The sequence below is a fragment of the Microtus oregoni genome, unplaced genomic scaffold, assembly GCF_018167655.1.
Source record: "Microtus oregoni isolate MIOR12 unplaced genomic scaffold, Mior012 000144F_ref0000341, whole genome shotgun sequence".
NCBI classification, from domain to species: Eukaryota; Metazoa; Chordata; class Mammalia; order Rodentia; family Cricetidae; genus Microtus; species Microtus oregoni.
In genome coordinates, this window is record NW_024544794.1 from 577,013 (window position 1) to 602,491 (window position 25,479).

The following is a 25,479-nucleotide window of genomic DNA, read 5'->3' on the forward strand; positions in this document are numbered from 1 at the left end:
GGGTGCTGCGTCCCTGCTGGGTCTGTGCGCCCACCCTGCCTTGCACTGAGGAGACTTGGGAAATGAACCACTCTTCTCTTCTGATCCCCAGCCATGGATCTGACCCCGAAGGGCTTGTGAATGATGCTACTTTAGGAGGCTTTACCTTTACTGCCAACCCATTGAGATCGGCCACCACAGACCCTCCAGAGCCATTGGTGTTGGGGACGGTTTCTGTGCTTGTCCCACGCAGGTGGACACTGGACATCGGCATCCTTAACTCACGGCTGACCACCTAGGTTTGGAACAAGGTCTCTTTTCAGGCGTTTTGGTTAGTTGCATCCTGTGCTCAGGCGTAGTTGACACAGAACATGTATGTCACCCTTAGATGCAGGACAGGGATGAAGAAGCAGAATCCTGAGCTCCTTCAAGTACAAAACCCCTCTTTTCTAAAATCCTGGTGGCTAGCTAGTCTAGATTCCAAGTTCTAAACGCATCTTTCTTTTCTGCTGATTTTCTCATGTGAAACAAAGGAAGGAAAGGCTCCAGGCTAGTGCAGGGGAGAAGCTTCATCCCCATCTCTGGGTTAATGAAATCAGCACTGTCAAGCTAATCTCACCACCACACTCTGCAAAATCCTAGCCAAGAGGATATGACTTTAGCAGGAGCTGTATGTTTCTTTATGCAGTTCTGAACACACTGCAGGAAATGAACACCTCCCAGGAAGGACTCGGGCCTCAGGAACACGTGAACCATGGAAGAAGGGATGGGGCTGGGGCCTCTGAGGGCCAACATGGGGATTAGGGATTGCTTTGGTCTATCACTTTACATTTTAGTTGATTCAAATTAACCTCTGTCTGGCTAGCAGTATGCTTGTTAGAGTTTTTTTTCTTTCACAACTTGTCCAAGGACACGGGCCTTCTGAACCCTTCCAAAATAGCAGGCTCTCAGAGAAGCATCCTGACAGAGTACACAGGCTCTCAACATAAGGACTTTGGCTCAAGGAAGGAAAGAAAAAAAAAACACTGAAAACTCACTGAAAACTCACTGAAAAATAGAACAAGAACTCTCAAGTTTTGACAGCATGAAAGCAAAAAACAAAGAAAAACCGCTGAACATCCCAGGTCCCTGTAATTTAAAAAATCTAAATGGTATCACTTGAGCTGCTTTCACTCACCTGGCAAATTATCTAATTATTTCAACAATTCATCAAACTTAGCGTTAGTTAACGGCACAATGAAACAACAGATACTTCATGGAAAACAATTTGACAACCCATGTCAAGTAATTCCAAATGCCCATGCCCCATGATCCAGTGATTCCTCTGCTGGTGAGTCATGTTAAGAAAACAATTGCTGAGAGGATCACAGGTTTATTTTGAGAAATATTCATGGAATAGCTCAGTAACTGGGGTAGAGTTGATTATAAATACATCCCCCAAGCAGCCATTAAAAGTCATGATTGCTAAGAATCTCTTTTTGCTTGTCTGTTTTGCCTTTGAGAAAGGGTGAGTTTGGCCTCAGTTTGATCCACCTGCCTTAGCTTCCAGAGGGCTAGGATTATAGGCAGGCACAAGTGTGGCAAATTGTGAAGAATTTGCGATGACAGGAAGCAGTGGTCCTCCTGTGTAAGCCGGTGACAAAAAAACTGACAATGAACAGCATAACACCAGCAACATCTTAGTAATTTTTATAGTAGGTAAATCGGCTGGGCGGTGGTGGCACATGGCATTAGTCCCAGCACTTGGATGGCAGAGATAGGAGGATCTCTGTGAGTTTGAGGCCAGCCTGGTCAAGAAACCATTACAATCCTTCTGAATTTACACATCTTTTCACCACCCAACAAGAACTCAGAAAAGGACAATTCAGTTGTCAATCATCGAAATGGTAGCAGAAAGCAAGTACACAGCCATCTTCAGCAATACAACAAACCCATCTTTTGGCACACACTTTTCTGGCATTCAGTAATAAAACCGACTTATTTGCCCAGTTTCTGCTAACAGTTTAATGCTAAACTGTCAAGCTACAGTGTCCTACCCTTTTATTTTGGGACAGCGATGTACGCTCACCGTCTTCGCTCGTGAACACATCTGTACGGACTCACTCAAGAGAATCCAGAGTTTGTACGCTTACCTGGATCATTTTAGTGTGGACGCCCTGCCCCATCTCAATGCCACCATGAGTGACGAGTACTGAGCCATCGAGATAAACGTGAACCAGGGCGGCTGCCTGGGGAGGGGAAGAAAAGAGGCGAATCAGAAGAGGCGCTCACCCTTGTCAGGACTTGTCGCTGTAACTAAAACACTGTCCACCCCTCTCCCCAGTCCCTGTCCCCCCAAATATATATCCTAACAGAACCAGGGCAACGGCAGGGCCAGTGCTGCATGGTGATCACCCCAAAATGCTAATCCAAATAAGGTTCACAGAGAAACGTTTATGGTTTAGTTGCAAAATGACCCAGAACCACAATACACCAGAGGTTCTCAACCCCTTCCTAATGCTGTAACACTTTAACATAGTTCTTTAAGTTGTAGTGATCCCCAACCATATAATTCTCTCATTGCTATTTCATAACTGTAATTTTACTGTTGTTATGAATCTTAATGTAAACGTCTAATATGCAGGATATCTGATTTGTGACCCTCAGAGGCGTCGCGACCCACAGGTTGAGAACCACTGACGTGAGCCATCTTGGCACGGAGCTGCAGACCTCTGGAGTGGATCACCTGACCGCACAGCTCCTCCGAACGGTGCCGAAGCAACCACGCTGCCCACAGAATATAAAGCTCGTCTACTCAGAAGCAGCTAGATTAAGTGACCTCGTTTACAACTGACGAGCCTGCGGCTTCTGCCAAGTCTTACTAGGCTAGAATTGTCCACTGTGGATTCTAATTCAGTGTGCGACTGTGACTGTTTATCTAGAAGGTGACAGGATAAAGATGGGGAGAGGAAGGGACCCTCCTACTCTCTGCTCACGGTCTTCTCGCTCCCGCCACACAGTGCATAGGTGTCGATAGGAGTCCATCCCACGGCCCCACCCATTCCTGGTTCTCCCTCCATGAGACCCATGCAAACAGAGGAGGCACAACCAGTGACGTCAGGGCTTGGCTGCATCTCTGTGTGCATGCACAACATACACACATACGTGTAATAGATTAAATGAGGGGTCCCCATCGCTGCTATACAGAAAGCTAGAACACAGAGGTCCTTCACCAGTGAGCACACGCAAGTTCTATTCAAAACCCGAGGCAGAAAGAGTAAGTGGGGTTTAAGGGCTAAGCAAAGACTGATTTAGTCAGCTAAAGGAACCAGGACAGCAATTCAAAAACTTTTCTCTTTAAAGGCATAAGGAGAGCCAGGTGGTGGCGGTGCTTGTCTTTAACCCCAACACTCATGAGGCAGAGGCAGGCAGATCTCTGGTTTGAGCCCAGCCTGGTCTACAAGAGCTAGTTCCAGGACAGGCTCCAAAGCTACAGAGAAACTCTATCTCAAAAACCCATTAAAAAAAGAAAAAAGAAAAAGTTACGAGGAAAAGCAACTCCTAAAATTGCATTTAAAAAGTTAAATAATTTACCTTTCCAGGTTTAGCTGACCCTTACCAAGCAAGAAGTAGGGCACCCAGTGCCCCACAATGTCCCATGTCTATTTCATATCTAGAAACACCAAGTCCCAGTGGGAGAAGAGGAGTCTCTTCCTGGACACATGAACAGGACCCAAAGCTGGTATCTCAGCTGCTTAGTGTCAGCCTGCAGTAAATCACAGGTGCCTCATTTCCCACCAAGAATGTCCCTACCCACGGTGGGGGCATAAGCAGAAGAGCCATTGCGTCCCAGAGTACTGCAGCTTATGCTAAACCCAGCCTGGGTGGGGCTTAACAGCTGGGCCGGGCCATCACAGGCTGATCCAGTGTGAAGGATATTTCCTCAGCTCCTCTGTTTCCCCAGGTCTCGGACGGGTGACATCCCAGCCTGGGTTCCAAGAACTGACCTGTCCCATGGCTACTGTGAAAAGACCCACAGGAAACTTCAGGGGAATCATGGCCAGCCCCCTCTTCTTCCAGGAATTCTCGGCATTGAATTTTTCTACAGCTGTTTTCCTCATAGCGAAGGAAGACTTGGCCATGCATTCTCTCCAGCACTCCAGGAGGGGCTTGGCATTGATCTCTTGCTTGTAGTGGGTACAATCGATTGGCTTGTACATGTTTATGGTTCGAACCTATGAAAGGAGAGGAGAATGAGAAGTGAGGGGAAGCTCAGAAGACACAGTTTGTTCACCCCCTGTCCTCTTCCTCCACTTCTGCCCATCCTGAAAGGGCCAACTTATGTGCTGCCCCGTGGGCGCTAAAGCCCTTCTCAGGCACGACGTTTTCCTTATCCCCCACTCAGAATCGCATCAGCTATGCTAGACTCTCTTGTTTATATGCCATTCTTGTTCAAGTTTATAGGATGGAGCCCCTGGCCTCTATTCCTGTGTGTCTCAGTATGGTCCGGTTACATCCCTGACTCTCAGTTCTTGTATTTGTGGGCATCTGTTGAAAGGTGCCTGGGCTATGCAACCTGGGTTACGTAGATGCTCTGGCGAGATAGGACCACTTATTCCCAAAGCCAACCCACGGGGATATTTGTCTAAATTGAACTGATGGCTAGGAGGAAGGACAGATGAGATTACTCTGTAAATTCTTAGAGAGTTCCATGCATGCACACTGCACATTTCAGCTGTTTCCCTTCCCGTTGTCCTCCTTAGCCCCTGGCCCATCCCACTGAAACCTTTCTCCTTCCCAGGCTCTCCCACCCGTGCATGCTTTGTATGAACAACTCTACACAACTCCTGTGGCTCATGCAGTCTTGGGTAGGAAGCTATTTTCTGCAGCATGGGGAACTGACTAGTGGTTACACCACTGAAGAAAGCGACATGCCCTGCCGAGAGTGACCACTAACAGCCATTATTCCCTCAAGGCAGGGTGAAGCTGCATGATCTCCTTCCACTACCCATGATGAAATACTGACTGGCTCAGTCTTGGATAGGTCTTACACAGGAAACCACAACCAAACATATTCTGATCTCCCCAGAAGTCTGACACCCAGAGTAGACGGTGACTGACTTCCCAGAACCAGCAGCTAAGACCCTCACCCAAGAGCAAAAGACACCAAATGTCTTCTATTCCTAGATGAGAAACCCTCCCAGTTATGGTCAGCTCCATCCACAGCAGATAGAGGCCATTATAAAAACACACGCTCCCCCAGACACCGGTCTAGAAATTGCCTAGATCCCTGTAAGAGAAAAAGTGGAACAAAATGCAATGTGCCTTTGGAGGTATTGTGGATTTTAAGAGATCTACATTGCTATCGACAGGAAGGGATACCTTTGAGTATTTCCTCTCTCACTCCTTCTACCAAAATAAGAGGACAGAGGCCATAAAGGCTGGACAGACTCAGGCCAGTGATTTCCTCTCTGGATCACCTCTCAAATTCTTCAGCCGGAAAGACCCCAAGCCTTCCCAGCTCAGATAGTCAGCATATTTTATACACAAGTTAGAGGAGGGTTACCTGCTCAGGGGACAGGCCACATTTGATTGCCACTTCTGTGATACAGACTTCGGTAACCAGTCCTGCCTGAGGAAAGCCGAATCCACGGAAAGCCGTGTTGGATGGAAGGTTGGTTTTGCAGACTCTGCCCCGGCAGCGTAGGTTGGGGAACTTGTACGCATTTTCCGTCTTCAGAAGCCCCATTTCAATCACCTGCAGAAACCCAGAATGGACATGAGAAAACTTTGGCCTTCTGTGAATGTCCTATCATGCAGACACCTCCCAGTGAAACCAGGCTGGAAACAGCTCCCTCTTCACATCTCAACAAGAACACCGAAATACGTGACACCCCAGGTCAATACAATTTGCTGTAATACAATTTTAAGGGATTTGAGTTCTTCTCAATTATTGCCTTTGATTTTCACACTTTTGCGCAAATCATTTTTTTTCAAGTTCTAGCTATTTCTAGAAGCCTTGGATATGTCTGTATCCCCTAAGCATTGGGCCTATAGACTGAGACAGTCTAGAAATTTTAAAGGCATTCTGGTATCTGCTTTAATGCTCGATACCCAACCAGAGGAAATCCTTCTACCAAATGTGGATATTTAGCAATGTCTGAACATAGTTTTGGCTGCTCAGATTGGGACCTGGCATGACAGGGATATCTACAGGTCAAGAATGCTGGTGACATCTCATAGTGCACAGGATGGCCCCATAAAGAGTTACACAGTTGGAAAATATCCAGAGAGCCAAAGCTGAGAAAGCTCAGTCCAGAGCTCACAGCTGGGTGTGGGCAGCATGGAGAAGAAGCAGAGACACAATTTGGCCATGGTCTCCTCTCCACTTGTGGTTTGCAGTAACTCTATGCTACTGTGCAGTGAGTCTCCGTACTTTCCTTAAGTGTTACATAGGGTAAAGGTTCCTGAGTGGAGTCATTTCCTGTCACACTCTTTGGACAATGAAAACCTCCTTTAATATGCTTACCCATAACGACTCATCCAGGGAGCTCCCTCCGTTGCAATAATGCTCCATGTCCAGGGCCACGATTCGGCCATCCTTCATGAATCCCACCTGTGGGCAGGGGGCAGCGAAATGCCTGTTGATACTGGCTCAGGAGATCGAGTCTACAGAAAGTCTGCTTAGCCATGCTTTGGAAAGCTTTACAGAGTCAGACTGGACGTCTGTTTCTTTGATGTGGAGCTGGCTTAGTGACCCTGGGAAAACACTGTGTGGCAGTTAATCATCAGTTTAACAGATCTAGAATCGCCTCTGGACATCCCTGGTGGGATCATCTTGATTGTGTTAACTGAAGTGGGAAGAGCAACCCTGACGGTGGGTGGCACCATCCCCTTGACTTAGGTCCTAGCAGCTTCAGAGAAGACCAGGAGCTGAGCACAGCTCTAACACTTCCCTTCCTCTGGTATGCGCTGTAGTGTGAACACCCTTCACGCTCTGCTCCTGCCCTCTCCACACCCTCGCCATGATAGGCAGTTCCCCTCCTTCCAACTGCGCTGCAGTGTGAACACCCTTCACGCTCTGCTCCTGCCCTCTCCGCACCCTCGCCATGATGGGCACTTCCCTCCAACTAGAAAGTGAAATAAATCCTTACTCCTTTAAGATGTTTGGAGGGTGTGTTGTCACAGCCACGGGAAACACAGAGAGTACACGGGGAACCTCTCTTCCTAGCTTTGAAATGGAAATAAATCAGGGATATGCAGAGGTAGGGAAAGATGATCAACACAGGAGTTCTTTAGACAGAGCATCCGTGTTACCATGTAAATATCAATCTCATTCCCAGTCCTCACACCGCTCTCCACCACTGACCATCACTGCCCTAGTCATGGCCTCTGGAACTACGGCCCACTTCTTTTAGTGAAGGTGCATTTAGGTGAAGGGCATTTCTGTTTCCATGTCCAGTTTTCCTTTCTCCCCCAAACTTACACAAGCCAGATCACCAGTTTCCTGCCAGAATGCTCACTGCTTTCTGATTTTTTTTTCTTTTAGAAATCTCTAGGCTGGGGGCTGGAGAGATGGTTCAGTGGTTAAGAGCATTGCCTGCTCTTCCAAAGGTCCTGAGTTCAATTCCCAGCAACCACATGGTGGCTCACAACCATCTGTAATGAGATCTGGTCCTCTCTTCTGGCCTTCACACAGAAAGAATATTGCATACATAATAAATAAATAAATATTAAAAAAAAAGAAATCTCTAGGCTGTGTTCTGTGGCCTTCTTTGTCACGTGGTGCTAAGGTTTTCAACAAACACTGTTTTATTGTACACAGTATACTCGGGAGCTCATCTGGTCCATATTCTACAACCATGTCTCCACGCTACCTCTTCGTGCCTGCATTCATCCTGCCTCTTGAGCCACATCCTGCTCCATCCTCTCACTCTCAGACCATCCTGCCTGCAGCAGTATCACGAGCCTCCTGTGAGGACTCAAACCAGTTACGGCTGTAACTCATCAACCATCAACTCAGTCTCACTGTTCTGTGTGAGGTCAAGTTTAAAGTTGTTATTCTGAGGCTCTGAGGCTCCCCCAGTCTGGTATCTGGGCACTCCATTTCCTAGCCAGGGAGTGGCAAAGTCAGTCTCAAAGACAGAAGCTAAGTCCCCCACTTACAGGGCTGGGCCTGATGTATCGCCTCATTCGTGTGCCTTTGCCCACTGCCTTGTGTATACCGCTCCATGGAGGACTCAGAGACCCTGTAGAGAGTTGCAATAGAGTCCTTGGGGATGATGACAACATCGTGACTACACGTGTACCATGGCAGTCAGTAAGTACAGGTGGCCACTGTGCACTCGAAATATTGCTAATGCCACTATAGAACATAATCTTAGTTTAATCGTATTTTGTTAAATAGTTACGCACAGCTCATGGTCACAGCATTAGAGAGTGCAGTCTAAGGGATAAAGTTGTCATTAGAGAAACAGGTCCCTGAATGACTAGAGCAAGGCCTCCCTCCCCAAATCTATGCTTGCTACAAAGCTGTTACCTACATGAGAAATGACATAATAAAGGCTTAAGATCCTGACAGATTTTGGTTATTTGTTAAAGCTATCAGACAACTTGAAAATGTAAAATGGTCTTTTAAAAGGCAAAAGATAATGAATTTCTATGATAAAACCTTTTCTAGGAATTTCTGGGTCATGGTTTTTCAAGATATGTTTGATATATTAAAAATGAGGAACAATTTGCAAATAATTGCAATTTCATATAGCACTATTGTTATAGGAATTATTCTATTTTTTCCTTTTCTGTGAAAAGAATGGTTATCAGATCTCCATTCATGGACATACACAGTCAGAGGTTTTCCTATTATTCACTCTGCAGTGCACAATTCTAGCTGGTTCTCTCTCTCTCTCTTTCTCTCTCTCTCTCTGACACCTCTGAGCAAAGCAGGAAATCTCATTTAACTAGATGGTAATTCAACTGGAGCACATAAGTAGAAAAACAGATGATCATTCTGTCCTGGTTTTTATGTCACCTTGACACAAGCTAGAGTCACCTGAGAGGAAGGAACAGCAATTGATTGGGCTGTAGTCAAGGATGTAGGACATTTTCTTAATTAGTGATTGATGGGGGAGGCCCCCGCTCATTGGGGTGATGCCAACATGAGCTGGTGGTCCTGGGTGCTATAGGAAAGCAGGTAGAGCGAGTGACGGGAAACAAACAATTCCTTCATGGCCTCTGCATCAGCTCCTGCATCCAGGATCCTGCCTCGATTGAGTTTCTGCCCTAAATGCTTTCAATGATGAACTGTAATATTCAACTGTGGGTAAAATTAACCCTTTCCTCCCTGAAGTACTGGGTCATGGCATTTCATCACAGCTGTAGACACCCTGAAGAGGACACATCTGTTGATGCGTGTTTTCTCCCTGGCAGAGCAGACAGACACTGACATCTGCTTGTATAGAATATTCTATCTGCAGCACAACTCTTTCCCCGGCTCCTTCTCCTGCTCACTTTATACTTTCCAAGGTAAGGGTGGCGGCCTCCAGTTATTAACATGTCTTCTCCTCTTTCCAGAATGCAGCGGACTGCGCGACCATGTCTGCCACAGAAAATAAAGAAGCGTGAAACAAGCGAGCAAGTGAGCTAGCGAGTTTTCCTCAATGATAGTATGCCTTCTAGGTGTGTTGGCTCCAAAGACAATTTCCTGCTGTGGGAAATCATCCAGCCAATGTCCTTTGGGATGCTACCCCACTTTGGGCATGGTTTTGTGTGCTATTTATGCAGATGTAGGGGCATGCATGCCTCTTGGCTGCTGGATTCAGTTACAGTTCCCGGAGTACACAGAGAACTACAGATCTCTACTCTTTCTGTGTGATTATTCCCACATAAATAAATATCCATTTGGGGCTATTGTGGAACTCTTTTATATGCTAACAATTTCCTATGGTGAGGTTTTGAGAGAGACAAATAAATGTAAGCTTAACCCAGAAAATATCTATTTAATTCAAGAGAGAGAAAGAAAGACAAACACACTGAAGTAAGGGGAGGAAAGAGGGAGGTTGATTGACTTGGGGAGACTAACTAGTTACAGAGCTGATCAATAAGCATACAGATCAGACTCTCAATACTCAAAGCAAGGGACTTCATCCACTCAGGACCTGTTCCTGTTGACTTTCCAAGTACTATAATATTTATTTGTTTGTTTATTATTTATTTTGGCTTTATTAGACAGGGTTTCTCTGTGTAGACTAGTTTGTCCTGGAACTCATTCTGTAGACCAGGCTGGCCTTGAACTCAGAGATCCTTCTTCCTCTCTGTAATATTTTCACACTGGTTTCCATCATATTTTTCAGTAATTGATACTTCTTTTGGTTCTTAAATAAGGCAAAGATGTTTCCTAACCTGGTATCTGGTAATGAGTTTCTCCACTTACTTGCTGGCGGCAAAGGCAGTGATGACGGCCAAGACGCTGGTTTTGTCCACTTTTCCTCCAAACGCCCCACCAACACGCCTTACATGGCACATGACCTTGTTGACTGAGAGCTTCAAGGTAGAGGCAACTACATCCTGGGGACAGTAACAGTTTTCATTAGTCCCATCTTCAGCAAAATGTACGGCCATCACTGTTATACCCACAGACTTAACAGGAAGTCTTTCCCCAAGTGCCCGGGCCATTACACAGATGGATTTCATAATATTGAGCACAATACACAAACCATGAGGTTTATGTAGTTATCATCAATAACAGAAGGAAAATGTCCAATAACCTTACATCACCCACACCCTGGCTCACAGTTAGCTTATTTGGCAATGACATTGCCAAAACCACTGTTAATATTAACTAGTTCTTTCTATAGCAGTGAAATAGTCCTGTGTCTACTAGACCAGAGTATCTTTCCCCCTAATCCCTCAGGGAGCTTTTCTGAATCAGTTGGATTCTGTGGTCTTCTAAGCTTCTCTAGTTGCCCGTCTCTACCTTTCCTGTCCTTACTGGGAAACTGAGAATACTGCCCAGCTGGACTTCCCAGGATGTCTTGAACATCCTAATACTTATAGACCATTTTGTCTAAACAACTGGTTTTTATTGAGGGGGAGCCCAAGATTAATGGCCCACTGTCACTCAGGAAGTGGAGCAGGAGAGCTGTGGACAGCAGTGATCTGGTCCCTCTACCTGCCCAGTGCCCTGTTCACCCCCACGCTCCTCCTCCCCTGGCTCCTTGGTGCCTCCTCATGGCTTCCAGGTCCCTTTGCTTTGCCCCCTAACTTATACCTAGATGCTTAGACCAGTGAGGCCGACCAAAGCATCCAGTGCTTTCAGAAGAGACCCGTGGCTGAATGGCTGAGTGGTGTTTGAACCGCGGAACTGCCAGAGATAGCCTCACTTCCGCCATCTAAAAAGTCTCACTCCCATTACAGAGGCAAATTAAGGCTTCTTCTTTGTAGGATTTCTGGGTGATTCTGACCCTCGCCACACACTCCTTTCTCTCAGTTCCTCCACTCAGGTTATTTTTGACTTAGCCACTTATTTTGTTTAGTGCCTTGCCCCGTTTTTTTCCAACACTGTCTCCTAACTGCTTCTTGTAAATCTGGTCCTATCATTTGACAGGACAGGCCTTTCTCGTTTTCCCTGTTTCTCAACAGCCAAGAGGACATCAAAAGATGCCTGCTGTTGCTGATTTTAAAGCTATGGATCCACAGACAAAGTCTTCTCTCTACTTTAATAAAAACCCTCTTCTATGTTCGGAAGCTATATGGCTGTTTATATCCAATTTAGTATGGTTATTCGTACTTAATATGTTGTTCTGCCTGTAATTGTTCTCAGTACATTTTGCTGGCAGAAACCATTTAGCCGCGCCCCCCTCCTTAGGACCCTGTGTTACCTGTATGTACTTGGGAAACTGTGTGGACACGTAGACGTCAATCTCTCCATCCTCTCCCTTGGGAACAACAAGCATGCTCTGGGTTTCCATATAGAAATGTTCCTGGCCTCCTATATGTATTTCACCTGTTACAGGAAATACTTAGACATCAGAAGCTGGCAGAAAAGCAGGCAATCTCTCCCACCCACTCCCACGGTCTCCAGACACAGAAACTCCACTGAGTGAGCTCTAGACAGAAAAGCCTCACCACGAAGGTGACGAATCCCGATGTTCAGCTTCCAGAGTGAAAGCAGAGCTATAGGGGGGATCTTGGGCCTGTCTGTGTGCAGCCAGAGCCCTAAGGAAAGACCTCTGGGTCTCTAGAGTCAAAATTCTGTGACAGGAGACTTCTAGGTCCAAGATAAGAAGAATATTGTGCTCCTCCCCATTCCTCCTCCTAAATATATCTAGTCCCCTCAACCCTACATGAAAGCTAACCTAAGAAGTATGACAGTTAATTGTCCAAAATCGAGTCACCGGGTCAAACACAACAGAAATGGCAGCAGGAGGCCAAAGGAGAGAACACGGCCTGTGTGTCTGCATTCCAGAACTATCTCCCAAGCCCAACCCAAAGTGAAGAGGACCTAATGTAATATTACACATAATTGTTATCTACCAAATATTGACACACGCCAGTCAGAGTGTGCCCCTGTTCTGGCGGCGATGCTGCCAACGTCACTGGGCTTCTGTAAACGGAACTTGGATACTCTTTTCTCCACCAACAAACCTGACCTTTCCCTTTGTTCTCTAGATAATAGGGTAGCCCTTCTCTGCATACATCTCCCATACTGAAATCTCTATTTTTTGTATATTATCCCCCAAATAAATCCATTCAAGATTTTATTTCTCTTCTTTTCTCTCTCTCTCTTTTTATCTCTCTCTCTCATTACAAACTGACAGAAGTCCCTAAAGCTAGAGAGACAAAGCAGCGTGAGTAGGGACTTCAGGATACAATAAAGGACCCCAACAGCAGTTGGCTCTCAGAGTTTCTGCTATCCTGCACCTCTTGTGTGCCAGTACTGGCTCTAGAGAAGCCAGAAATCCCAAAACACCCACAGGCGAAGTACAAACCTCACTCCCACTACAGAGGTAAATGAAAACTTCTTTGCAGGATTTCTGGGTGATTCTGACCCTCGGCCCACTCTCCTTTCTCTCAGTTCCTCCACTCAGGTTATTTTCGACTTAGCGGGTTTAGTGCCTTGCCACGTCTTTTCCAATACTGTCTCCTAACTGCTTCTTGTAAAACGGGTCCGATCACTTGACAGGGCAGGTGTTTCTCCTTTTCCCTCTGTTTCTCAACAGCCAAGAGGACATCAAAAGATGCCCGCTTGGTTACATAACTAATTTTGGAGCTATGGAAAAACAAACAGCCTCATGAACACCAAAGGACCCTAAGGAGAGAAAACTCAGAAGCAGAATCCCTTTACCCAGGAAGCAGTCGATACCAACAGATGCCACAGAAGGACCTGGAGCCCCAGCTCCATCTGCAGAGGTCAAGAGGGGAGCCAGAGTCCCACCCATGTCAGGGTGTTATGAGTACTCCCCAACTCCTTGCTGGGCCACGTCAATGATTCCAACAAGAAAGACATGGTAGTAATGACTTTAATCCCAGCACTTGGGAGACAGAGGCAGACAGATCTCTGTGAGTTCAAGTCCAGCCTCGTCTGCCTAGTGAGTTCCATGACAGACAGGGAAAAAAAAAAACATGCCATGAAAAACTCAAATAATAATAATAATAATAATAGCATCAACAACAATAATAAAAAAATACGCCAATCTGAAAAAATATAATAATTAGACTATAAAAAATGGAGTCTCATAAACCATGTGGCCAAGAACAGGGCATCGGGTGCTTGTGTCATTGAAATCAAGTATTTGAGAATTGTCCAAACTTGGCAGATAATAGAAACCCACAGATTTAAGATGCTGAGTGACCCCTAAGCTGGATAAATCCAAAGCAATCCTCGGCATGACACAGCATGGTTTAATTTCAGAAAAAAAAAACTAAAGATTAAACTAAGCCAGGGAAAAGGTCGGTGCCTGCTCTGTGAGAAGAAAGCACTTCGGAGAACACTGTTATTCCTCCTCGGTAACCATGGTGACAGAGGAACTGGAACAAAACTTTCGACTGTAGTCAACCCAGAATTCTGTATTTGAGGAAAATATCCTCCAACAACGAGGGGGAAGTCACAGTAACAGAGCAGGCTGGTGATGGACAAGAAGACGCCCTGCTTCTGGGTCCCTCATGTGGCTTGTGGGTGCCACTGGAGACACAGGGAAAGGTGGTTTGAATGGGGACTTGCTCCCTGGGAGCAGCACCCCTGAAGCTGTGGGATGGTTTCTAGGAGGCAAGGCAAGACCTAAACTAGACATGACTAGAAAGTTTCCCTGCGGCTCCCTGCTAAAGCAAGCTTTACCTTCAAGAATTTGATCAGCCATTTTGAAGGCTTCATCAACATCCCCGCACTCCAGCTTCCTTTCCGGCCCAAAGAAGGACTTGTGCCGTATGGCTTCCTGGAACGGAAATGGGGAGAAAAGCGAGGCTTCCTGGGTTAGAAAGCCTGGGAGTCCAAGCCCCGTGGAAAAAGATCGGGTCTGGGTCGCGTTCCTCTTCTGGAAGGAATCCTGGCGTTCCCCCACTGGCCCTGGGATGCTAAGCTGAAAGCCAAGCTTCAGAGATTCTTTAGGAAGCGAATGGAAACGTGACCAGTGAGTCCAAGGACGCAGCCTGCTCAGAAACACCAAATACCTAGGGGACCCAGTGGAGAACGATTGTGATCCAGGCAGACGCAGACCGAGACAGAGCTATCCATCCCTGGTCATTGCCCCCACTTCCTAGTGTTTGCCCGGCCTCTCTGTGCATCATCCGTGGCAGGCGCACATACAGCCTTCGGTGACATGAGACACATAAAGGGCTCCATGGCGTAAACACCTATAAATGCTGGCTAAACCACCAATGACTGGAGTCACTGGCTCTGTCTGCTAGAGTCACGCTCGTCCTGGAGAGCCATGAGCTTTTCCTCTGCGCAGGGCAGTGGGGCACCAGGGGCCATCAGCCCCTGACTGACGGCTCATGTAAGGCTTGCCAAGGTACCACAGCCCTGGAACGGACCAACGGCTGACCACTCACACCGGCGCTCTGGCCCTTGATCTGCCTCCATCAGCTTGACCTCATACCTCAATCGTCAGGATCGGCGGTTCCAGGTCTTGGTAGACGACCTTCACTCGCTTCGCTGCTCTTCTGGCCTGGGTCTCAGACTCAGCGATCACGGCGCAGACCAGATGGCCCACGCAATGCACCTGAGACACAGAAAGGAGGCACATGCAGTTGGGCTCCTCCCATTGGCTGTGGTCCTCGCTCCCACTCTTAGAGAGGCAAAACTCTGCTTGTGTGGGGTAGACTGTGGGGCAGACAGGTCCTGTGTGCAGCCTGGCACTGGCTTGTTAACATGGAAAGGCCATGAGTCACATGGCCTCTAACGGTGTGCACAGGCCTGCCTTGGGGAGCTTCACACTTGACTACAGACTAGTTAGGGCCTAGCTGTCTTTAAGGGAGAGCCAGAGGCGGGGCTGTTTGAAATTAGGAAGTTCTTTTGGGTAGACAGAGGACTGAGACATCTCAGCTATGCAGAGAATCTCCATCCCGTCTTTGCTGCATTGCAGTAGCCTGAGATCCCGTGGCCAAAGTGAATCATTTGACACCTTCACCTGGCCTGTGTTAGAACAGCTCCCCTCGGCTTCACCCCATCTGGGAAGCAGTACATGAAACAGACACATAAATAAAGCGTGAGCTCTCACTTCAGGAATTACGGTAGGCAGGGGGTTATCTACAACATGTAAATGAACTTATCACAAGGAGAGGGGGCTGAGCCCATTAGGTCTTCCCTGGAGGGGAAGTGGTATAAGGACAGGGTCTGCTTGTCTTTGCTGAGTTCATTATAAAATGCCATGGGATATGGAACAGTGTGGATGAATGAACCGTGGATTCCTTCCTCTAGAATCTGAATTCGTTATACATACAAATTCCAGTTCTCACTCCCTCCCCTTCTCTCTTCCCCTCCACATATCCAGCAACCCCCATCCACTCCTCAGAGAGGGTAAGGCACATTGCTTTGGGGACTGCCCAATGCCCTCCTTACTATACCTAAGCTGAGCAAGGTATCCATCCAAAGAGAACAGGTTCCCAAAAAGCCAGTACAAGCAGTAGGGATAAATCCTGGTGCCACTGCCAGTGGCCCCTCAGTGTGCCCCAGCCATGCAACTGTCAACCACATTCAGAGGGATTAGTTTGGTGTTGGTGAGCTCCCATTAGCTCAGGTAAACTGTTTTAGTGGGTCAACCCATCATGGTTTGACCTCTTTGCTCATATTCTCACTCCTCCCACCACAAATTAGACACTATCTCTATGAAAACATGAGGTACCACTGACTGGGAAAATTGTTCAAACAGAAAGCAAAAAGGCAATACCTCATCTGTGGCCAGGAATGTCACTGTGTCAAAGGTGTTTGCATCCTGAAGATGATCTGCAGTAATGATGTCCACCACGCCTGGCAGGCTGAGCGCCTCTGACAGGTCCATGGACCTTGGGAAACAGAGCAGACAGCTCCTCAGAGCAGACACGAGGGCCAGAGACACGGAGAATGTGGCAGTTGGGAAATGAGGATCGTAGGAGAGGTAACTATTCTGACAGTTCTCTGCCAGACACAGGACGAAGTTGGGGCACAGTCAAGTGACTGTGTGCAGGATGTTCGTGCAGAATCCGACATTTCAAGCCCATGTCCTCTCTAGTTTGGAGGTCACTGAGCCTCCGTTCACCCCTTCCATTCCACTACTTTCCATTAACAGAGCGGAGTCAGACATGGAGGAGAATCTCCCCAGCTGCGGGGTGAGGACACTTACACAATCTTAGCGTGTGCTCTGGAACTGGTTACCAAAGTCAGGAAAAGCTCCCGATCTACTGTAGGCATGTCGTCACAGAAGATGGCCTCGCCGGTGGCATGCTTAATCCCGGAGAGGTGCATGATGGGACGCCCAATCGGGTCTTGAGGAATCTGCTTTGGGTCCACGCTCTGTGGAATAGAGGACCGACATCTAGCTTTAGGTTTCCATAGAGACTGCAGGGATGATCACAGAGTGTGTCCCCCATGAGAGAGTAGCGGTGCACATGTATGCTGACGCCAGAATACTCCTGAGTGTGAAAACTGCCATTGCCTTCACTATTCCAGACAGCCTATCAGAACACTTTAATAGTCAGACTGGAACGTGGAAGTGTGACACATTTTCACTTTCTTAGATTTTGAAACGCAGATCCCAGGTATCGCTGACGGAAACGCCACTGCTCTCAGTACCCTGGGATTCAGGCTGGAGCGGGGATATGAAGCGGGCCCCAACATCCACCGGCTCCACCTATCCAACTCACTGCCCTGCTCCCTGACAGCGCCCCCTCCCTCTCCTCAGAGACCTGAGCTGGGGAGGAAAACACAAACAGATGATACAGCATCACCAGGTACGCCTGCTCAAATGCTGCAGAGGGAGAAATTGGTTTCTCTGAAAAAAATTGCCCCCCAAAGTACAGAAAAATCATATTATATAGGCTCTCAGCTTCCACACTATTTGAGTGAAAAATTACCCACATCTCTTTTTTGTTTTTATAAAATACTCTCAGAGATTTTCTGTTTCCATCCTGAGGAACAGAATTCTAGGTAATTTATAGGCTTGGACACTGAGCCAACGTGTTCCCAGGGATCTAAAAGGCTCCTGGAGTTTTCTATTATTAATGCTAACACCTTTTACTGTAAATAATAGAACATTTCACAACCGTGAAGAAAATCTTCTCAAACTTTACTGTGTTCGGTGTTCCAAAAGACTGAGGAAAATTTCAAGGCCGTGACAGCCAGATGTGAACGCTGATTTATCAAAGTAGCAGCCAGCTGGAGTGGACCCCGGGCGAGCACACTTGGCTACCTCCTTCTGCTTGTTACATGACTAGAGACAGTGGGCGAAGGTGGCTAGCCCCCAGTCAGGTGATCTCCTGGAGTCACCATGGGCGGTCTGATTGCAGAATGTCTCCCAAAGGCTTGGTTCTACTGGGACGGGGTGGAGTGGGAGGTGTTAGGCCATTGGGGGAGCGTATCCTGTTTCTTTCTTACTTGCTGGTATGAGGGTCACAGTTGGCTCTGCCATGCGTCCCTCACCCTGCCATCTACTCCTCACGGCAGAGCTTTAAAGCAGGGGTCCACTCATCAAGGACCCTGATGGCCAACAACCCTCCTCTGTCACTGATGACCTGTGTCTGTGAGGGTCTGAAAGCAAACTTCCAAAGCAAGAACGTGATTGGGAGAAGTGTTTGTTGTGAGAGCTGAAATAACTCTAGAAACTTGGATATTCATGTGTGTGTGTGTGTGAGTGTGTGTGTGTGTGTGAGAGAGAGAGAGAGAGTGTGTGTGTGGGTGTGTCTGTGTGTGTGTGTGAGAGAGAGAGAGAGAATGAGTGTGTGTGTGTGTGTGTGTGTGTGTGTGTGAGAGAGAGAGAGAGAGAGAGAGAGAGAGAGAGAGACTGAGACCACAAAATTTATCTATGTGGGAGACACAGAACACTCCAAACATCGATTCAGAACACTGCTGTAAAAACCCATTGTTATGAGCTGGGCGACTTCCATGCTCATTACACCCATTTAATATCAACCGCTCAGGAGACTCAGTTTTCTCTGATCACCTGAACAACCATCACTGACTTTGGTTCCTCCCCGAGATGCCATCCATACCAAAGTGCTATCTCTTCATAAGTCACAGACCGTGAGCATGTTCTTCACAGAACACTAGGGAAAAGGCAGCTGTTCTTAACTTTCAAAATGTTCACTTCCAAAGCAGTTTGGCATATTTAAATTTTTTGAACATATTGAACTGCAAACCTCCAGGGACCCTCAGCAAATTTAGTGTTCACTGTGGTGTGATTTGAATTTTTATAAAGAAATCTGTCAACAGGTTGGGTGTACTGAGGTTTTAAAATTGCTTCCCATTCCTTGCTTAACAAACTCTAGGTCCAGTTTCCTGACAATTATTTCAAGAAAGCACACATAAATCTTATCCAGTTGTATTTTTATGATGTTATGACAGGAACTTCCATTTGAGAGCTATGAGAAAGCCAGCCCTATGGCACACAGCTTTAATCCCAGCACTCGGGAGACAGAGGCAAGTGAATCTCTGAGTTTGAGGCCAGCCTGGTCTACAGAGTGAGTTCCAGGACAGCCAGGGCTACCCAGAGAAACTGTGTCTGGAAAAACAAGCAAACAAAAAAACAAACAACAAACAACCCAAGCTACTGGAGTCCTATACTTTCAGGAAACCATGTCTGGAAAAACAAACCAAAACAACCAAAGCTACAGGGTTGCACACTCTCATAATGTAGCCGGCAGCAGGAAACCTGGGGAATTGCTCACAGTGCTCTGATTGATTTCACAATAATATGAACCTGTGGAAACCCACGTGGACTGGAAGGACTCCGGAAGAAAGTAGAACAGTACAGGAGAAAAACAAACTAGCAGCTGTTGCAACATCTTGTGTTGTGGTTCCATGGCCCCTGGGGACAGGGGTGTGTTCTTGTCCTCTGAAATGTACCAAAACATTTCACCGGCCAACTCAGAACTAGGCTTTGATGAATAGCTACAAAGCCAGGGTAGGAAGCCAGGAGCAATGGGCCAACTTGTTTATGTCCATGGCCTGAAGCCATAGTATTAAAAAAAAAAAAGGGAGGGGGCTTTAAGATAAAACCAGGCATATTTCTTTAACATTTCCTAGTTTTTAGTTTGTTTTGTTTTGTTGTTTGGGTTTTTTTTTGGGGGGGGGGTTGGTTTTTTAGCGTGATTTTTTAATTGATTTGGGCTACTTTTCTTTTTCCCTTTTTGAGGTACTAGGTATCAAAATCAAGACCCTGTCCATACTCCACCACCGAACCACACGCCCAACCTAGTTAGGAAGTTTTGATAAATACTGAAGAAGGCAACGTGTCTCCAACAGGCAAAGGCTCTGCAGTCCCCTCTTTGATTTGCTTATTTGGTTGTTTTGTTCTTTGAGTCAGGGTTTCTCTGTGTAGCCCTAGCTACACTGGACCTCATTCCTGTAGACCAGGCTGGACTTGAACTCACAGAGATCCTCCGGCCTCTATCTCTTGAGTGCTGGGATTAAAGTCATGTGCCCTCAACGCCCTTCTTGTATTTGAAATTAAACACACACATACATGTACACACACTAACACAGACACACACACGCACATACACTAACACACGCAAGCACGTGTACACACACGCACGTGTGCACACACACTAACACACACGCTAACACCCACACTCGAGAGCACACACACACATGCATGCACACGTACGCACGCACTAACCTGGTGGGTCAATGTTCTCCAGTGAGGAGCTGAATGAAGATCTTCTAATGCACTCTCATGCCTGACTTCCAGGCTAGGATAGTGAGCAGGGTCCTGCAGACAGAGGAAAAGAACAGTGGGAATTTAAATCGACCAGAATGTTCTAGGGGAGAACGCTGGTGCAGCTCCCAGCAAACATCTCTACCCTGAAGTCTGGAGTTGATTAAGTATTCACCCTGGAAATCTAAACGCCCTCCTGACCACAGGACAGGACCCTGCAGGTACATATCCTCCTCCGTGATGGGACAGACCACACGAAATCAGAATATCACTCACTGCCACCGTCTCTGTTCTATTAGATTATTATCTGGTCATCACTATTTTCTCAACCTTGTCTAGATAGACAGACTTGCTCTCCTAAGTAGCAGGAGGGGGGTATGCACCAATACAGCAACAGAAAGAAGTCAAATAAAACAGAAGAAACAAAAGTCGATACGCAGAAAAAGTCAGAACCAATGCCTATTATAGCAAATGTCCCCAAAGCTGCTTGGTGACATCTGCAGGCACAGAGAAGGGCAGAGGGGGCACAGCTGCCGTCTCCCCACAGAAGAGACCTCTGAGAACAGACAGGAGGTCAGGCGCTACTTTATAGAAGACGTTAAATGATAAACTTCATGATTTAACTTTTATAATTAAAAAAATTTACTAGAAAATAAAACCGACAGCAGGTAGTATTTTCAAAGAGAGGAAGGTAAATGGTGGCAGACGTTGTCAAATTTATCAGCGGATTCACCAAGAACTGTATTGTTTGCTGGTCACTGGGAGTGAGGGTCTACAGTTGCTTTATTTTCTCACTTTTGGAGACCTGGTGGAAATACGTCATTTATATATGATTTCCAGCTCATCATTGTGAACATCTGATACGGCCTATTGGTTCTTATTTATTCTCATCTATACTGAGAAGGCAGCCTTTCAAGACCTCCACGAGAGGACTTCCTGTCCTCTCCTGATTTATTTATGTATTAACTTTTAGGAATTCTTTGAGAGCTCTGTATAATGTGTTCTGATCCAATTGGCCCCCTCTCCCAACTCTTCCCTCTGACTTAAAGTTACGGTCTGATTTCTGTACAAGGCAAGGAGTCCTGGCTTCTCGTCTAATTGGGTTAACTGTGGCAGGAGGCTAATGAGGACAATTAGGTTTAAGTTCCTTTCACCCAGAAAATGCTTTTCAGAGAACTTTTTCCAGGTGTGCTTTCTCTGGGCAGCAATCACGTGGCCCTGTGCTCAGGGAAAGCAGGATAGGAATGCCTGAGGGCCACCAGCATCGCTAAGAACCGTCATTCTACCCAGCATTCTCTGAATCGCTGGGGACCACGCCGAGCCTCCTCCCTCTGCTGACTCACGTGCCAATACGGGGTTGACCGCCACCCAAGAATGAATGAGGGTGAACCCAGACAAGGAATCACACACAATAAGGTAAGCTTCAGCAGGTGGGAAGAAAATGCATTCACCTCCTTAACAAGTTTTCTCAGCATTATGCAGACAGATGAGAAGTCCTAATAACTTGAGGTGTCAAGCAAACCCCTGTGCAGGTCTGTGCCCTCCTTGCAATCCCTCCTTAGACATACAGCCATCCGCGAGACCGCCCAGTGAAAGCCGTCGGGAGGATGTGATTCTAGTTTCTCATCCTTTCCGGTCCATGGATGCTCAGCAGGGTCTGCTGCCCTGCTTTGGGCATCACGGTCCACACAATGGCCCCACTCACCATTCTCTTCAGATTCTGGCACACCTCCAGGTAAAACTTGAAGAGAAAGCTGATAATGAGGGTCCTCTTGAACTCCACCTTCCCCCCGGGAGCAGAGCCTGGCAGGGTGACTTCATTCAGAACCAGCCTGCATGCTGTGTGGAACATCTCTTCATCCCAGGGCCTGTGAGAGGCACGGGAGGAGACTCAGTCTTCCAGGGCTCATGATCTCACAGGCTGGGCTAACAGATAAGGCCCAGGGCTGCAGTCTTTATGGGAAGCAGGAGAGCAGGGTCTACAGCCAGGCAAGCCGAGTTTAGGATGCTCAGCTACTCTCCAAGCATCTGGCTGGGTCTCACCATATCCTCACCCAACAGAAGTCCTTAGTTCAAGAGTCACTCCCTGCCTCATCTACTCCTAGACATTTCTGTACGCCAGCTCCTAGGGTAGCACTGTGTGTGTTCGCATATGTAACCTGCTCAGCCACTCGTGAGGTAGGTTTGGTTCTCTGTAACAGGTCACGAAAGGGAGGCTCCATGGTGTGAAATAGGCTGACTGAGTTAAGTTAAGGAGGAAAGGAGACTAAGATATGCACCAGGCAGTCTGCACCAGGCAGTCTGAGCCACTGAAGGCTTAAAATACAAGTGCCGAATCACTGCTCTCTCTTAATTCATCTAGAAAGTTCTCAGGAAAGATTAGCTATTGTTACCTACAGGTAAAACAGCTCAGGTAAGCAAAAGAGAAGGTTAGCAACCAGTTAGCACACACTCTATTTTTAATCAGAATAAGCTCTTCAGATTCCCCCTAGAAAAGAATATAAATTTATACGAGAAAAAATGAGCATCTGACCCCCTTTCTGTCTCTGTCTCTTTCTTACATACACATATACAAACACTCATGTATGCACACCAGACACACGTGTACTTCATACATGCTCACACACTATGTACACAGATTACAGATGCTCATTTCTGAATTTGCTAAGAAGCAACATGGATGATGATATCTTGTTGGCGTTCCCAGCCATCAAACTGAGAGATCCCAAGCATTGTGTCTTCTTTCTGTTGCAGCTTCCCACAGGGCAGGTGGCTCAGGTACCTAACTGAGAGATCCCAAGCATTGTGTCTTCCTTCTGTTGCGGCTTCCCACAGGGCAGGTGGCTCAGGTACCTAACTGAGAGATCCCAAGCATTGTGTCTTCCTTCTGTTGCGGCTTCCCACAGGGCAGGTGGCTCAGGTACCTGGAAGCTAAGAACACAGCGTCTCACCTTCCGATGAGTTTCTGGCAGGAGTTCTTAGCACTGACGGTGGTCGGACCAACACCGCCATACACAATGGAGAGCTCCTTAATGTCGTCACCTCCCTCTCTAAAGAGGACTCGCATTCCAGAATTGACAATCGCTAGTGCATTCTGCTGGCGCTGGGCTTGTCTGAAGGCTGACACAAACTCCCACTGAGGGAAAGAAACACAAACAGAACTCTCTTGAGAGACAACCCCATGCTAAAGAGGTGATTTGATTTCAGCACTTTCTGGCCTCTGTTGCGTGTTCCCTAAGTTCAGATGCTGGAATTTTAAATCCCAGTACTTCAGTTCTTGGGGACAAGGTAAAGAGAAGCCCCAATAAATCGGGACCCTAATCCCAACTGACTGGTGTCTGTGAAGAGACAAATTGGGCAGAGGCATGAAAAGGACCACAAAACGCTAGAAGAGAGGCAACTACGGTCAAGGTCCGAGGTCTTAAAAGATGTCACCAACCCTACTGACACCTCAATATCAGAGTTCTATCCCCAGACATCCCAGGAACTAAAGCTCCATTATTTGAGCCACTCTGTGTGCTTCTTTGGGACGGCAGTCTGCGTAAACCATCACATCTCACGTGGCAGGTTTGATTCTCCCACACTACAAATGAGGAGCATGGACTTGGGGTGATTCATTAATTAGTTCAAGTCTTGAAAACAGAACTCAAGCCTCAGGATATCCAGCTCCAAACCCGTGCTTTCCCCCTCCAAGTTGCCCTGCAAATGTCTTTTCAGCTTCGTTCAGGCTCCAGGATCTAGGCAGAGCTGTCTCACTTAGGGAAGACGTCAGAAAGGGCGAAGGACGTCTTTGGAAAAGCAACTTTAGAGTTTGGGGCAGAGGAAGAGGGAAGAAGGTCTCCTAGTTCTAGAAGTGGCAGGGGCTACACAGCAAGGTGACAGTGACTGTGTCCATGTCCCCCCGCATCAGTGGCCTCTGTCACTTCCTAGAGTGAACTTCATCCCCTCTGCACACACACGTCTGTGTCCTGAGCCCACACAAGCCACAGCCGGTGGGGCCACTTGACGGGGAGAGGAAGGGCCATCCTCACCTTCCTGGAACACGGGATGCTCACTGAGACCAAGACTTCCTGAGGCCTAAGATCCGCATCGGGACTCTTGCGGAGAAACTGCTCGCTTACAGGGATCTGTCGATCTCCATCTGTGGAAACATGACACCTTCTCTGGAATCTTCAGTCTCTTGAACCAACTTCCCAAACCTGGGAAATGATGCTACGGGCTGTTGTGTGTGGTAGTGTGTGTGTGTTTGTGTGTGTGTGTGTGTTTGTGTGTGTGTGGTGTCTGACAGAATCTTAATATGTTTCCTCTAACCTAGCCCTCCTCCCTGGGACAGACTGAGCGACTTCTCAGACTCAGCAAGGTAAAGGAAATTATTGATGTTATAGAGAACAGTCATGTTCCACACAGGACTTCTTGCCTCCCCAGAGGGAGAGAAACAATCAAGCTTAGTAACTCCCCGAGCAGAAACTGCTGTTACCTTTGGACCGTAAGTTGAGGGTACAGTTCCCCACAGCCAGGAGAGGATTCAGATCAGAATCAAGATGTCTGCTCACGATGTGGCCCCCTAGAGACTTTAAAATGTGGTCACTGTCAGTTCTGTTACACAGTTATGAAGCACAAGCACTAAAATAAAAGTCAAGCGATGCATCGGAGAGTGGTTCTTTTGGTTTGTTTTAAAGAGCAGGAAGGAGTCACCAGTTACAGTCATAGAAGTCACCATGCCAGAGTTGACTTGCTAAATACATACAGCCATGTTCCTGATCTGGGACCCGGCGAGAGTTCTGAGGTGCTTCAGGAGGGCGCGGTACGTCTGTGTCTTCTCTTCGGGAAGCTTCCGGACCACATCAGCCAGAATGTCCTTCACCTGTTCCAGGCTGAGGCCAGCACCGAGGGTCAGCCCTGAAATAAAGTCTCCTGTGAGTAGTGGCACGTAGTCAGTGATGGCCTCCAAGTGTTGGACCAAAGCTACAGGCGTGGAAATCTTAATATTGGATCCACGCTGCTGTGCCTATCGGCCGTGGTGGTGATGGTGACGGTGATGCAGGTGGCGTGGGATTGGCGGTGATGCGTGGATCGATGGTGGAGTGCGTGAAGGCTGGATTCCTTGAAGACTGAGTCTATCACACATTATACTGATAGTGATTTTAAAAACCTCCACAAAGGTAAACACAAC

The 25,479-nt window shown here is 47.1% G+C and overlaps 1 protein-coding gene across 1 annotated transcript in view; it reads right to left on the reverse strand.

Moving 5' to 3' along the window:
* LOC121444853 (aldehyde oxidase 1) overlaps nt 1-25,479 on the reverse strand; it is a 51,010-nt gene that overhangs the window by 8,907 nt on the left and 16,624 nt on the right. Inside the window, exons 11-28 of the mRNA XM_041646773.1 lie at nt 25,054-25,205; nt 24,784-24,877; nt 24,338-24,447; nt 23,258-23,442; nt 22,012-22,174; nt 20,268-20,360; nt 16,776-16,945; nt 16,344-16,458; nt 15,054-15,176; nt 14,294-14,390; nt 11,838-11,962; nt 10,391-10,524; nt 9,469-9,556; nt 6,488-6,574; nt 5,525-5,716; nt 3,966-4,193; nt 2,112-2,207; nt 146-274 (exon numbers count right to left, since the gene is read on the reverse strand). Of these exons, the coding sequence (XP_041502707.1) occupies nt 146-274; nt 2,112-2,207; nt 3,966-4,193; nt 5,525-5,716; nt 6,488-6,574; nt 9,469-9,556; nt 10,391-10,524; nt 11,838-11,962; nt 14,294-14,390; nt 15,054-15,176; nt 16,344-16,458; nt 16,776-16,945; nt 20,268-20,360; nt 22,012-22,174; nt 23,258-23,442; nt 24,338-24,447; nt 24,784-24,877; nt 25,054-25,205 (2,381 nt within the window). The remainder of the gene's footprint in view (nt 1-145; nt 275-2,111; nt 2,208-3,965; nt 4,194-5,524; nt 5,717-6,487; nt 6,575-9,468; nt 9,557-10,390; nt 10,525-11,837; nt 11,963-14,293; nt 14,391-15,053; nt 15,177-16,343; nt 16,459-16,775; nt 16,946-20,267; nt 20,361-22,011; nt 22,175-23,257; nt 23,443-24,337; nt 24,448-24,783; nt 24,878-25,053; nt 25,206-25,479) is intronic.